Source organism: Mustela lutreola, chromosome 10, assembly GCF_030435805.1.
Source record: "Mustela lutreola isolate mMusLut2 chromosome 10, mMusLut2.pri, whole genome shotgun sequence".
NCBI lineage: Eukaryota > Metazoa > Chordata > Mammalia > Carnivora > Mustelidae > Mustela > Mustela lutreola.
The window spans coordinates 97,198,704-97,213,271 of record NC_081299.1 but is presented as its reverse complement, the minus strand read 5'-3'; the positions used below and the strand labels follow the sequence as shown (position 1 = coordinate 97,213,271).

General features: G+C 42.4%; 1 protein-coding gene across 4 annotated transcripts in view; it reads right to left on the bottom strand.

The window, feature by feature from the left end:
• The window catches only part of MAGI3 (membrane associated guanylate kinase, WW and PDZ domain containing 3), a 229,693-nt gene that overhangs the window by 22,446 nt on the left and 192,679 nt on the right, over nucleotides 1-14,568 (bottom strand). For all 4 annotated transcript variants that reach the window (XM_059135306.1, XM_059135303.1, XM_059135304.1 and 1 more), the window contains exons 10-15: nucleotides 13,170-13,775; nucleotides 11,866-11,897; nucleotides 9,634-9,790; nucleotides 7,136-7,227; nucleotides 5,027-5,216; nucleotides 2,744-2,932 (exon numbers count right to left, since the gene is read on the bottom strand). In XM_059135306.1, the coding sequence (XP_058991289.1) occupies nucleotides 2,744-2,932; nucleotides 5,027-5,216; nucleotides 7,136-7,227; nucleotides 9,634-9,790; nucleotides 11,866-11,897; nucleotides 13,170-13,775 (1,266 nt within the window). The remainder of the gene's footprint in view (nucleotides 1-2,743; nucleotides 2,933-5,026; nucleotides 5,217-7,135; nucleotides 7,228-9,633; nucleotides 9,791-11,865; nucleotides 11,898-13,169; nucleotides 13,776-14,568) is intronic.

Below are 14,568 nucleotides of genomic sequence, written 5' to 3'. Positions count from 1 at the left end.
TTATTTGTCAGAGAGAGAGCACAAGCAGGGCAAGGGGGCAGAGGGAGAAGCAGACACCCTGTTGACCCAGGAGCTCGAAGTGGGGCTCGATCCCAGGACCCTGAGATCATGACCTGAGCCGAAGGCAGACACCTAACTGACTGAGCCGCCCAGGCACCCCAAGAATCTCAGAATTTCATGACTGGTGTCAGAGATGCTGCCAGGAACTCTGCTTGGGACAGATGTCACCAGAAAATACATTTAATCAGAAGGAAGAAATAATCCATCCCGAACAGAGTACCAATCTACACCAAGACAAGGTCCATAAAGAATGAGCTAGTCTAATAACTTCCCTTCCTTTTCACCTGTGCTAACTCTGGTCTGTCCACACCTTCTCTGTAATGCAGTCCACAGCTACTGCTCAGTCTCTGTGAGTGAAAGCTCCTCACCCAAACCCCTCCACCCCCGCCCCAGCACCCTCCTTCTATCTACATGAGATGCATGAGAATCCCAAGGAGAAGGCTTGCAGGGCTCAGCATTCTGTGAGATTATCAACTAGCATTTCAGTGAAATTACCAGTTCTGGGGTTGCACCAATGACTGAAAAGCTCAAGGACTTTATACAAAATTCATGGGTACCCGAAGTCTAATTTACCATTCAGGTTGATAATTAATGAGCTGCAAACACTCATTTCCTGCTACACATGAGCTGCTGCCTCGATCTTACATTTTAATTGGGCTTTCTTTCCCATCTCGTTACTCAAGTATTGATAAACTTTTTAAAGTTTCTTAAAGGAAAAAAAAAAAAAAAGCAAGAGACAAACAATTTTATAAATAACACAATGGCCAGAGCAGCAGAAGCTCCAACAGTCACCAGCAGCTTTTAGTAAAGGTCCGGGCTAAGGGCTCACATGCGTTATCTCCTTTAATCCTCAGACTCCTCTGAGACAGGAAGTGTTAGCATCATCCTCATCTCGAAGAGGAAATTGGAGCTCTTGGAGGGTAAGTAATTTGCCCGAGATCAGACAGCTATTAAAAGACATAAGTGGGGCATGAAGCTGAGTTTGATTACAGAGCCCAATAGCTAATGACACTATCTTACACAGAGACCAGCATCTATGGTACACAAAACCATCAAAACAGTAAGAAACAATTAAGATGAATAAATATAAAAATATTTGAAAAATTTAAATATAGACAAACATGCACCAGTGAAACAATATACTTACTATATATTAAAATGCAACATATATTTTAAACATCAACAAAAACTACAAAAAGGTTAAGCCTATATAAATAAGGCAACTTATTCTGAATTTCCCTATATTGCTTTGTTTTGTGGCTCTCCCCTAATTTCGGCAGTTCTAGAGAAGGAGTATCTTCGGTATAGAAAGCAGTTAGCATCTCTCGCAGTGAGTAATAATCTTGCACTGTTTTTGTTAATCTGAATGCGTGGGATTATTGTATGGCATTAGAAAAGAGTATGGTTAACTAAAATGGTTATTTGGTTTGGGAAATCCTGATTTCCAACGCTTTAACACAAAACCCACCAAAAATCTGCTTTCTTTCATTTTTCCAACACAGGCCACATAATCATCCTCAGAGCCTCAGTGACAGTTCCAGTTCCAAGGGTTACCATAGCAACTGCTTTTGGAAAATGGAAACTAGTATCAGTGAGCAGCGACCTGATACTATAGTGATAACTCATCCATGTCATAGGATCTTCTTCCTTTACACACTTGCATTAATTTTAGCAAGATTTTTGCAAATTGGTGTGGCTTCCAACACTCCTGAAAAGGGTTTTCTTCTTTTTCTAAGACTTTTGTGACCATCTAGTCTAAAAGGATCTTACTACTCAGGATATAATCAAATCCACTGGCAAAGGCAAGCACATGTTTTCCTGTGGTCAAAGATGTTTACCATTTGACCTGGAAAAATAAAGTCACCAGACAAGTATGATAGATCAATCTCAATTTTCTGGTTCTCATCTTACATTCACTTGGATCTTATAATTATATTTAAAGATGATTATTTCTTAGAAACTTAAAGGCAAAACAAATACTGATTTGCCGGATCGTAACCGCCCTGAACATACTAGAGGGAATTCCTCCTTTGCTGGAGGAGTTAATGTATGCAGTTGTCCTTCCCAGATGACAATATTCTGTTAAACTGGGTTCAGGATATTTGGATTAATACTTAAAGTTCTGACAAAAATTTTACCTTTCAATGATGCATCTATAAAAGATAAGAATGCCTGTTGTCATTCAAGAAGGTTCCTTTTGAGCTGGAATGTGGCAATTATGATTAAACAACACAATAGGACTACTTAAGACATATTTGGGTTAAGATTTTTCTGTTAATCTATTTTGCTTCTTCTCAACTGCTTCTAGTATTTGATTCATTTCTGCATTCAGTTTCTTCTAATTAAAACAAAACAAATAATCTATGCCTCCTTATTTGAAGAAACTCAGCATTGTCCTTTTGCTGAATCTCAGAGGGAGCGTACCTCACATCCCTCCCCTCTGGATGCAAACAGAGCAGAGCTGCTAAGACTGATTTTATGAAACCTGAGATGAGAGACAAACCTGAGGCCTGAAAGTTCAGGTTCAGACCACCTGGTTTGGAAATAAAGAAAATATTCATCGCTCTTAAAAAGATAAGTCTCTAAGGCAATGTATACATAATTCCTAATTAGGTTTCACGAAGCCCCCTGGGAGAGTCAGAAAACTCAAACTGCAGGGACAGGAGGCTACAGCAGTCCTTACCTCCCGGAGGGGGTTTGTTTTTGGAGGTGAGGATGACAAAGCCAAATCCTTCATTTTCCTTCCGTTGCAAGACAACATCATAGGCCTCCTGCGGAGCAGGCCTGGCTGGGACCTCTGCTCGGTGCGGGCGGGGTGAGCCATTCTGTGTCAACAGGAATGCTGGAGAGCTGTCCTCCTCAGGTTGTTTCTCTGTAATAAACACGACCAATTCTGATATTTCCGGTACATCATAATTTTTGTTGACTGAAGTGTTTCTGTGCTAAGCCTCTCCCAGAACAAAGGAGATTTGAATACCACAGAGCACGGAAAAGCAATCCCCCTACATGAGCTCTGGACATCGTGGGAGTGCAGCTGTAGGGGGCAGCACTGGGGCTGACATCTTCAGTACTCGCCAGCCTATAACCTGAAGAATGCTATGGTATCTCATTTTAAAGGAAGCTTTCTTGAAGCTTCTGTGAAAGCTCGTGGTAAACCCATTCTTCCTGAAATTGTCCTAATTCCAGCAGGATTCTGATCAGTAATTTTAACAAAAGTTGGTCATGAAAACTGACCCGGTATGACTTCCTTTTAAAATTAACATTAAATATAACTCGGTGTGGGACTAACGCTGGTGACGCCAGGGAGCTCACTGCATGGGGCAGAGGTGCTGCCCCTCACTGGTTGAGAGGTTAGCCGTCAACACAGGCTTCATCCTACAGAGTGTGTTTTACAGGTGCAGCCTTCCTGACTGATGATACCAGATGTGCTAACCTCAGTGGCCCGCCGCCTACCGCGCCCAGCAAATGACAAACTGTCCACGTGGGCAGCCAATTCTTCCAGGAACAGAACAGGTCCTAGGGATCCCCAGCAAGCAGAGATGTAAACTTACATATTTTTTCCCATTCAAGTATGACATCAGAATTCAAGAAATAACACAAGTTAGTTCTAACTGATTTAGAAAAACAGGCAAATTTTGTGTCATAATTTGACATAACTGGAGCCATCATTAACAACAGCCAGAACACACCGCCCCTGAGGAATATCCGTTTAGAAGTAGTCTTTTGACTCAAAATCTACCTGATTCTGAGATTATGTCTTAGAATTTCAACAAAGTGCTGCCAACATCCAATCATTAATGAAAAATAAAGGTTGTTTTTTTGTATAATGTGTGGTCATAATAAATTAGCTAAATGCCTCCAGGAGTATCAAACTACTACAAAACATCTTCATGATGCTCTCCGGGAGAGAGCCAGTCTCTAGTTGTACAACAGCACATTTTTTACCGCATGTGGTTATGTTCTGACTCCAACACAACCGACACAGCATTAAAATCTGTGTGTGTCTTTAAATGTCTGGTTCATAGAAAAACAGGCAGGCCTTTCCTTTGGAAGATGCAATCAAAAACACAGAGCCTCATTTTAAAAAGTAATGCAAATATTCATCAAGTCCACACACCTTCACTGATGTCCGCTCTGTGCCAGGCAGACACTGTTTTATGTGTGGGGGATACAGCAGTTAGCTAAGTGCATCACTGTCCCTACCTCAATGAGGCTCACAGTCTTGTGCTACAGAGTTGTCTTTGTAAGATCTTCAAGTGGCAAGAACTCACTTCTAAAATTCCGATGTAACATTCACAAAGCTATTGATGAGGAAAATGTTTTTCCACCCTCATGTAATGGTTTAGACCCTGGGCTCTATAATTAAACTCCCTGTTCTAATCCTGACCCTGCTACTCACCAGTAACATGTCTCAACTGTTTTGTGGGTAACTGTAAAACACCAGTATTTATATCCTGGTGTCGTAAAGACTAAATAAAAGAATCTGTATGTCTGAGACAGAGTAAGCACTCGATAAACATTTTCTTCTTACTGTTAAATGACATATTAAAAGTACTCAAACAGAAACATTCGGCCCTCTTTGAATATTTAGCAATTCCTCAGTATCCAAAATCTTTTGCTATTCAGCTCAAGGGATCTCTTGATATGACTAAAAAACTGTACTTCTTTTTAAGAAAACAGACTTAACCTGATATTCCCATCTATACCACCACACTGGCAAAATCTGTCAATATGTTAATATGGTCTTAATCTAGAGGCAACAAATTTCTTTCTCTCTTCCGATAGTAGTATTATTTCTGGATCCTTCTGATGTTCCATGACCTCCCATGACGAGGCAGGCCCTGGCTCATCTCGTACACCAAGAAACAAACTAAAGAAACCGTACAAACTAAAGAAACTGTACAGACAGCACACTAAGTCTCTTTGTTTCTTGATTAGCCTATGAAGCAGGGATGGGCTCACATACCACAGAAGACCTTTCTTCTGACTGTTAGCAGCACGTGGCCATTTCGAGCAGCCGTGGTCATGAGGTCCAAGACTTGTTTGTGAGACTTCCCTTTCACGGGAATCCCATCAATGCACATCAGCTCGTCAGCTGCACGCAGCCTGCCGTCTTTCTCCGCGGCGCCCAGAGGAATGATGGCCCCAATGTAGATCTGATAAGATACCGAAGCGTAGGTTGGTCTCTACAGTGGACTAGGCTCCCCTACGACCCTTAACTATTGAGCTAAAGGCTTCCTAACTCAGTACTATGCAAACCAACACTGTTTTTGCAGTTCAACCATGAACATTTGAGAAAGGCAGTATCTTGGAAAGTGACCATTCTCCAAAAGGGCGTTTCACATAACCCCACTCCGTGATCCCTCCTGGATCTTCCGGGATGCATAAACGCAAGATGGAAAATGCAAAGCTGTTCAATGACTTAAAAAATGCCACTATCACTTCTACCAATATGACAAAAGACATTAAATTCAGAAAACGCAATTCTGTGGAGTTGCTACTAAAAAGTACAAAAAGTGTACCGAATGCCATCAGCAAAGGTTTTCTATACACTGTTGAGAGCAACTGGGATAATTCTTAAGAAAATCCCATTACATATGGTTACTAGTGGAAATTCAGTATATAAACCCAGAAATATTTCTTGTTCCTAAATCGCAAAGCAGCAGAAATCTCAGGGGAACAGAATGGCCTGAGGTCCACTTACATCGAGGTAAACGGATCTGGCTCATCTTGTTTGCTGGCAATTAGACTACTGTAATTAGGGAATCCTGAATGTTTGGCCTAGATTCAGAGCGGCTAAAACCTGACATTTAAGAGAAGGGTTTCTCCCAAGTTGTTTGATATAAACTCTGAAAATGTTTCAGTCATCATTATATGGATCAACAAAATAGGAAGCATGAAAACAGAACCCCATTCTCCACCAAGAACAGTCAAGCTACTGGATAACCTGCCTGGGGCTTTATTTGTCTCCGATCATTGTTTTAACTATAGCCAATATGGCTAATTAGAACACATGTACAATATATAAATCAACTCTTCTATCCAGAAATAGAAAGAAGCCTATCATTTTTTTTTTTAAAGATTTTATTTATTTATTTGACAGAGAGCGATCACAAGTAGGCAAAGACGCAGGCAGAGAGAGAGAGAGAGGAGGAAGCAGGCTCCCCGCTGAGCAGAGAGCCCGATGCGGGACTCGATCCCAGGATCCTGAGATCATGACCTGAGCCGAAGGCAGCGGCTTAACCCACTGAGCCACCCAGGCGCCCCAGAAGCCTATCATTTTAAAAGGTTACTGTTACTCACTTCCAAGCACGATAATAATGTCTTTCTTATATTACACAGAAAAAACTTAAATATGTTCTCCAACTCTACAAAGCACATTACTTCTCTGTCATTCAAACTGAGGGCAAGACTTAAAAATAGAACCTATTACATTTGTCCTCTAAACTTTATGTGAGAATCGTGTATAAAGTTCTAGATTTTTAAATGCTTTACAAACATAACCCTTATGCTTTCTGGACAGAAACATCAATTATTTTATATTTTTCTAGTTTCACAGGTATGGCAGATGAAATGGCAGGCGAAGTACTGAGCATGAAACTGTCAACCCATTAATAAGAGTAAGTGACCAAATACGCGCGGGCTCACGCCACCTGTTTACGGCGCATTCAGTCAAAGGACAGACTGATGGTGGCAAACAGGATGCTTCTTTCTTAGAGAAGGCAAGGGTCTTAAAATTTAACAAAGGCAAAGGGAAACAGAAATTGAAAATAAGCTGTAGGTACATAGAGAAGGACAGAAATTGATTACTGCCCCACTGACAGCGGACATATTCAATTCCTGCCTTCAGTTCTAGCCTCCGCCACGCCAAGATAACTGAGAGACCCCCCCACCCCCGCCACACTAACAGATATGCAGTTCTTCCTCTCATTCTGGAGATGCTTACAGGAAACAAAATCATAAAAAAAAAAAAAAAAAAAGAAAAAGAGAGAGAGAGAACAAAAGCACCATATTCTACTGAACAGCCACCCACAATTTCATAGGAATGGCCAAATTCTGACGTATGTGAACTTACAGACTGGTCGGGTCCCTCTCCTCCCAGGACCCGGAAGCCAAATCCTGACTCCTGTTTCCGAAGAAAAACGTCCAAGTCCTTGGTGTTTGGTGCTAAGAAAAATCAGAAAAATAGAAAAATAAATACAAAAATCAAAATGCTTTGATTTACTTAAAAAGGATTATAATAAAACAGTGCAATTATTTAGTAGGATCATAGTATCGAGTTCAATGAACTATAACTTCAGAACTCTCTGGTAGGTGAAAACTTACACAGGAACATACCACTACATACTAGTACCAAAAAAAAAAAAAAAAAAAAAATCAATTCTAAGTCTTTATTTTCAGCTCTAAATAAAACTTTGTACGGCAAGTGCTCAGGAACATTTCCACTTCCATTATGCTGCCATTAAATCCTAATGGTTTCAAATCCATGTTGTGATATTAAGTGCAGAATCATCCAATTTAAGTTTGATGTTTGATAGGTACAAATTACCTAAACTAACATTTGGACAAATACTAGGAAAAGAGAGTCCGTACAATGCCTTAATTCTACTACTAAACTAATATCTTTGCTTCTGAAAAGCATTCCATATTTGCTTAGCCTAATTTTGCAAATGGTTATAATTTTAAAAGGAAATAATGATCGCTAACACCTATCATTAGCCCCATTTTCTAGCTGTGGAAGCTGAGGCCTAGCTAAGTGGTCCAGTGTCGGCAGCAAGTAAACGCAAGAGCTAAGATTTCAAGCCAGCTTGATTTCTAGAGTCCAGGCTCTTCACCCACCCTATCCCGCGCCCCAACGGCAGGTTGCATTCATCAGAATATTATGTCTGGAAAAACCTACTTCATAAATAAAATAATTTGATCTTCAAGAAAATATTAATGTTATTCATAAGCAAGAAGTGTTTGCTAGAAACCTGGGGAGAGATATAAAAATTAAGGTATCGGACAGGGTAAATCTTGATAATGTTTCTTAGAAGCAGTCTCTTTTAAGAAATGAATCCTATTAGAATTACCGAACTTTAGGGATAAAAGACTCTGGAGCCCAACTCAGTTACTTTACAGATGTGGCCCAAAGATGAAGGCCCAAAGTATAGTGTCCACCAATACTAAGAATATACCAGCCTATCAATGGCAAGTCAGAAGAAAGGGATTCTCCATAGTTCTATTAATTCAAATTATTGCTTTGCTGTATTTGCCTCTGGTTTCCATCTTTCTGAATATGGCCTGGGCCTATCAAGATACAGATCGGGGGGAGCACCTGGGTGGCTCAGTGGGTTAAAGCCTCTGCCTTCGGCTCAGGTCATGACCCCAGGGTCATGGGATCGAGCTCCGCGTGGGGCTCTCTGCTCGGCGGTGAGCCTGCTCCCCCCCCCTCCAAAACACACACTCTGCCTGCCTCTCCGCCTACTTGTGATCTCTCTCTGTCAAATAAATAAATAAAATCTTAAAAAAAAAAAAAAGATACAGATCGGGAATTGGTTAAATATGAAGCCGATTATACATAATATTTCTACCTGTGTACACAGTTTCCAAGGCAGATTTAGATTTCTCAGAAACAAATTAATTTGGAAAAAATTAAGCCTACATAATCTGCAATTTTACTCTGGAAAACATTCTTCATTTTAAACAAATGAGCACCAAACTGAATTTCTGCCTTCTGCATGCTCCCCGCTCATCACCTCTCAGCTGAGCTCCTCTGAGCTAAGTCTACGCTGGTCTCCTCCTCAGGCTGCACACTTTCTGACTCACCACCCCTCACACCCCTGCCAGGAAAATCTCCGAAATACAAGTCCAAGACGATCACCCCTACCTACAATGAAACCACTGCTCGGCTCTCTATCCTTTCTATGATGGACTCCAGCTTCCTCAGAGCGGCCTCCCCTGCCCTCCCCAACCCTCCCTCCCCAGCCTGCTGGCTCCTGCTCCCCCGCCCTTTGGTTTCTGGTGCCAACTGGACCCAGCCGAACTCGGCTACTTGCAGAACCCAGGCTGTGCAAGGTCAACATGCAAAGGTTATTCCTGCTTTCTTTCCCTTTCTCTCTGCCTCATAAATACCTCTTCGTCTTTGAAGACGTGGTTCTGGCTTAACTTGCCACGTGAAGCAGTATCTGATGCTTCCTGCCACCCCCACTGGTAAACTGATCATCTCCTCCTTTGGGTCCCAGTGAGACTCATCTGGACTCATTTAGACAGACTTCTCTGATTACATATTTGTCTTTTCCAATCAGGGCTAATCATCTGTTTGGGCGCAGGGCCTGCAGAACCTATTTATCTCCCTACTCCCATCACCTACAACCATGTTAGGTAGACAGTAGGCACTTTATCCCTGGTTTTGAAAAAAAAAAATGGATGAATGAATGTTGAATATAAATGGAAGAAGCCCAGAGTCAAATGAAAACTGGGAGGAAGGAACAGCTTTACAATACGGTTTTGAAAGCTTTACAATCCCAGTTTTTTAGAAAACTCAAATTGATTTTGTCGCATGCTTTCCTGAAATAGTCCACAACTACTTACGTTTATCTTCGTATAAAGTCTTAGATTTCAGGTAGACCTCAGAAGGATCCAATTTCGGGGATCCTGACCTGATAATGCTGGGTGGAAAAGGCATAGGCTGGGGAATGGGCTCATTTATGGCCTCCAAACTTCCTGAATTTTCCTTTTTATCTGTTTTCTGAAATGGAAAAGGGCCTTACTTAGTATTTTAGAAAACCAGATGGCTGATTAGTTCATAAAACTATTGTGCAAACCGGGTGTGTCAAGGGATGACAGGTGGGCGGGGGTGGGGCAGGTGCAGGGTCAAAGCCACGGCGTCTTTGCAGCCTTGCAGGAATCTACCTTCATAGCGGTGTGCACTTTGTCAAAACATATTTAACTTAAACTAGAAAAGATTTATACTGCCGTCAACTGAAGGGTCTGAATTAGTCCTAAGTTTACACGATCTTGCCCTTTTCTCCAGCCCCAAGACACGAACGGAGTTTGGGAAGAAGGTGGGCAGGGACATAAGCCAGGGCAGCAGCATGCGGCGGGGGGGGGGGGGGGGGGGGGGGGGGGGGGGCGCTCCCGAGCGAAGAGCCCCATGAAGCTCTAGATCCGCCCCACCTCCCCACTCACTCTATTTAATTCCCGGGGCAGATGTTTGAGATGCCGCTCTCTCTCAGAAAATGGGGTCAGAAGAGTTACCTCTAATGTGGGCTATAAAGAGGACACTATGCAAACCCCGCATGGCCAGTTCAAACACAGGAAGGAAAAACGCACCGTGCGGGGCAGTCCAGTGAGGGCAAAGGGGACCTAATTATGTTCGTACGTTTCCCATTCTTTCCCAAAATAATAGCCAGGCAATGTGACTTAATAAAATTTGGGTTGGGGGGGATATCCAATAGACAGCCTGAGAAAATAAATACGGCTTTGAGAACAGCCCGTTCTGCATTCTTGTGGAGGGAGGCAGATTATGGATGTCTGAGGTAAAATTACAAACGCGGACTAGGATGCAGGAGCAGCGGCAGCTTATTGGGGAGTGGGGTGAGGACGGCCGCTACAAAGTGCTCTCCCAGTGTCACTGACCCAGCCCCCCCGTCGGGAGGCAGGACAACGACAGCAGCCGCCTCCCCTCTCCCTGGCATGTCCTGGGGATCTGTCAGAGCAGCACCAGGCCAGCAGTCATAAAGCATTAGGGTCACCTAGTGGCGCTGGCAGCCACTATGAAATAGAATGGTAGCACAGGAATTCAAAACAATGACCAGAGAAACACAGGGAAACACAGTGCCATTTTAACTACACAGGCTGAAAAAGCACTTCTGTTCACACTGGTTGTTAAGTGGTGCCATCTACAGAAGTACGGAATGTGGCTTTCCTTTTGAGCCATAAGACAGCAAATTTGTAGAGGATCTTATTGGGTGAACTAGAAAGAATTCACCCATTTTCTATCACACAGTGTTTCCTTTAATAGCCTACGGTGGATGGTTAAGGAAGCCCATCTTTCCATTGCGAGATGACAGGCGCCCAATCGAGCAAACTAGATCTAAATTAGGACTTTATACATGATCGTCTTCATAGCCACACCCACGTAATGTGGGTATCTCGGCAGCTACACATCTGCCCCCAGCACACTTTCTTTCCTGGCACTGTTTGCTGTACCCTTTTTTAGGTCTTCTTTGCTATACGGCTCCCTAAATAGGCTACTCAGTTCTTCAGAAGAATGATAAAGAAAACACTGTTTCAAGTCTCACAGCCTATCAGTTTGATGACAAGCAAGTTGAGCAGAGGCCACAGTTACTCTGGAAAGTCTTGCTCAGTCCACTGTGAGAACATAATCTCACGATGGGTGTTTACTGTCCCCAGGAAATGATGTGAAGCTCTCACTGCTCTTTGGGCGTCAGGAGAAGATGTCCCAGGTTTCATTCTCTGCCCTCATCTGTAGCCACTTCCTCCCCCTTGCTCCTCTGAAACACCAAGAGAGCAGAAGGACTCTAAGTGGGCACATTGATGTCTTCCGGCTGCACCATTGAGAGGGCAGGGCTACTGGCAGTACAGGCCATTAGCATTCGGGAGACACACTTAACCAGGAAAGCCCACCTCCTCTCTAACTCACAGGCTTCCCCAGAGTCTCTGACACAAGCCCAGGGCAGGATGCCTCCTCACTTCTCCCAGGGGTAATCACCAGCACCAAGTGCTGTTCTTATGGAGGGGGCCCCCCGCATCTCTCTCGCCGTGTTGGGAAGAAGCATGTGAGGACCACTGTATACTCACCATTTTGGCAGTTTTGGTTGGTGAAGGAGGACCTTAAAAAAAAATGAGCCAAATTTTAAAAACAGAGGAAGCATTTCCAGATCACACTTATGATAAAACTAGCTTCGACTTTAGTAGGCTAGTAACTCTATGGCTGACACCTGCTGTATGCCAGGTGTTGTACGGATATTATCTCACTTCATTTTCGTGCCAATCCCAAGGTGTAAGTGTTACTACCACTGTATATATCAGGTCAACAAAGACTCAAAGAGATTACATTACTTCCTCATAACACAGAACACGTTCATACCACAGAACACGTAGCAAGGCAGGAAACTGACATTAGGCCTGACACCAAACCCTGGTCTTTTTGTTATATGTGCTGAAAATGTGGCTAATTCTCCAGCCCTCCCACAGAGATCCTCCCCTTACTCTGAGTACATTCTACTGCCTCACCCAGAGAAGAAACAAAAATAGTTCCAAGTAATGAGGAAATTCAAAAACATCCCAGTGAAGTTAAACTACCCATTTGGCTCAAAAATGAAAACTAAAAGCCAGAGAGAGAAGTGGGAAGGGCTAAATTTTATTCTTAAAAATACTAATCATTCATAGGTAGGGATTTAAGAAGGCCCATCAAAATGCAACTTGATGGTTAGTCCTTGGACCTGGATTTACGCCTGCAAGCAGTGCAAGTCAGCTGATGACCTTGGAAAACAAAAATTGTATTTCTCTCACACGAGGACTGCGGGGTTTGAATAACATTTACAGACCGATAATAAAGCTTCCGAGAAAAGCTTCGCGAGCACGTGTGCTCATGATTGCTTCACAAAACAGATTTTTTTGTTCTGTACAATATTTTGTTGTCCATTTTTGCTTATTCACAGAGACACTAGCTCTTTCCAAACATCCCTGGTACATCACAGAGGCCCAGATGAAGAACCACCAGTGGAAAGCGTCAATTTCTACTACTGCCATCGACAGAGAAAATGAAATTAAGAGGATATATTTCATCTGAAGTAGCACAATGCTGTGACTCTTTCTAATCACTAAAACCATAAATTCAGATTTTAAAAAGAATATACAGGGAAGAAAATCCATAACAGACAGGAATGAAACCACTAATAACTAAAAAAAAAAAAAAAAAAAAAAATAACCTGCTGCCAAAAATACTGCTTATGGAAGCAGTCAGACAGAACCTTAAGGAAAAGGCACACTAATTACCAGTTAAGTCTGCTGGGAGAAAAGAGATTCTGCCATGGAAGGAAGGATGATTAACAGAGATAAATGCACAAACAGTGAAGATTTTTCCTTGTGCTTTTACTCACCTCCTCTTAGGATAAGCAACGGTACATCTGCACCTACTGGAAACTGCTTTAGCACCTCTACCACTTGGAGATGTGTTAAATTCTGCACATTTTGATGGTAAATTTCCTTAATTATATCCCCTTTCTGGAGGCCTTGACACCACTGACTATCCAGTATCATTTTGACCTTCTGTCCTGTTGGGCTGTCAGCAATTGCAAACCCAAAGCCTTTGGGGCCCTTAATCAGAGGGATAGTCACTAGTTCAGGCTGGGAGCCGCCTGATGATGCCAGGGATGCTCGCTGCTCGCTCAGATCCGATGGTCCATTGAGACGGTCACTGATCAAGGTGGGTCCTGGTTTTCCATTTTGGTCCAGGACCACGGCTCCTGACTTAAAATCCTGAGTATTCATGCAAGTCTCTCCCTTGGTTAATGACTGTCCATTGATGACAGGAGTAGCAGCAACAATGTCCACAACAGGATCTTCATTGTCATCAGGAAGTGGATAACCACGGCATAGAGTGAGGTTGACATACTGATTGACAGGTACCAACTGAAACATCTGGACAACATCGGCATGGGTGTGACCAAGGACACAGTTGCCATTGATGTCTACAATAACATCACCTGTTAAGACACGTGTTAAAAATATTAAAACCACCAGGTAAGTTAATGTTTTGTTGGGGTAGGGTGGAACAAAAATAAACTCATCATCTAAATTTGAATTCTGAAAACCTCTTACTATTCATTAACTGCTGAAAAGATAGATTTTGAACACAGACACATCATTCTCCCTTCTGTGGTTCTTATCTAAAAAAAAAATATGAATGTATGAAACCTTAATTATCTTTGCGGCAAAGAGTTATGACCTCAAGCTCAAGGGAATCATTTGAAAAATAACTGTGAATTCATACAGTCATTGTTAGTATATCCTCTGTGTCATACCTAAGCGGCCACACAAAGCAAGGCTCATGGCAGTAGGTATTCAGTCCACAGACAAGGAGCAAATAATTCCATCAGCTACTCGTACAAACAGGTGATCTTTCTTTTATTTTTTTTAAATTAAATTATTTATTTTCAGAAAAACAGTATTCATTATTTTTTCACCACACCCAGTGCTCCATGCAATCCGTGCACTCTATAATACCCACAACCTGGTACCCCAACCTCCCACCGCCCCCCCGCCACCTCAAACCCCTCAGATTGTTTTTCAGAGTCCATAGTCTCTCATGATTCACTTCCCCTTCCAATTTACCCCAACTCCCTTCTCCTAACACCCCTTGTCCTCCATGATATTTGTTATGCTCCACTAATAAGTAAAACCATATGATAATTGACTCTCTCTGCTGGACTTATTTCACTCAGCATAATCTCTTCCAGTCCCGTCCATATTGCTACAAAAGTTGGGTATTCACCCTTT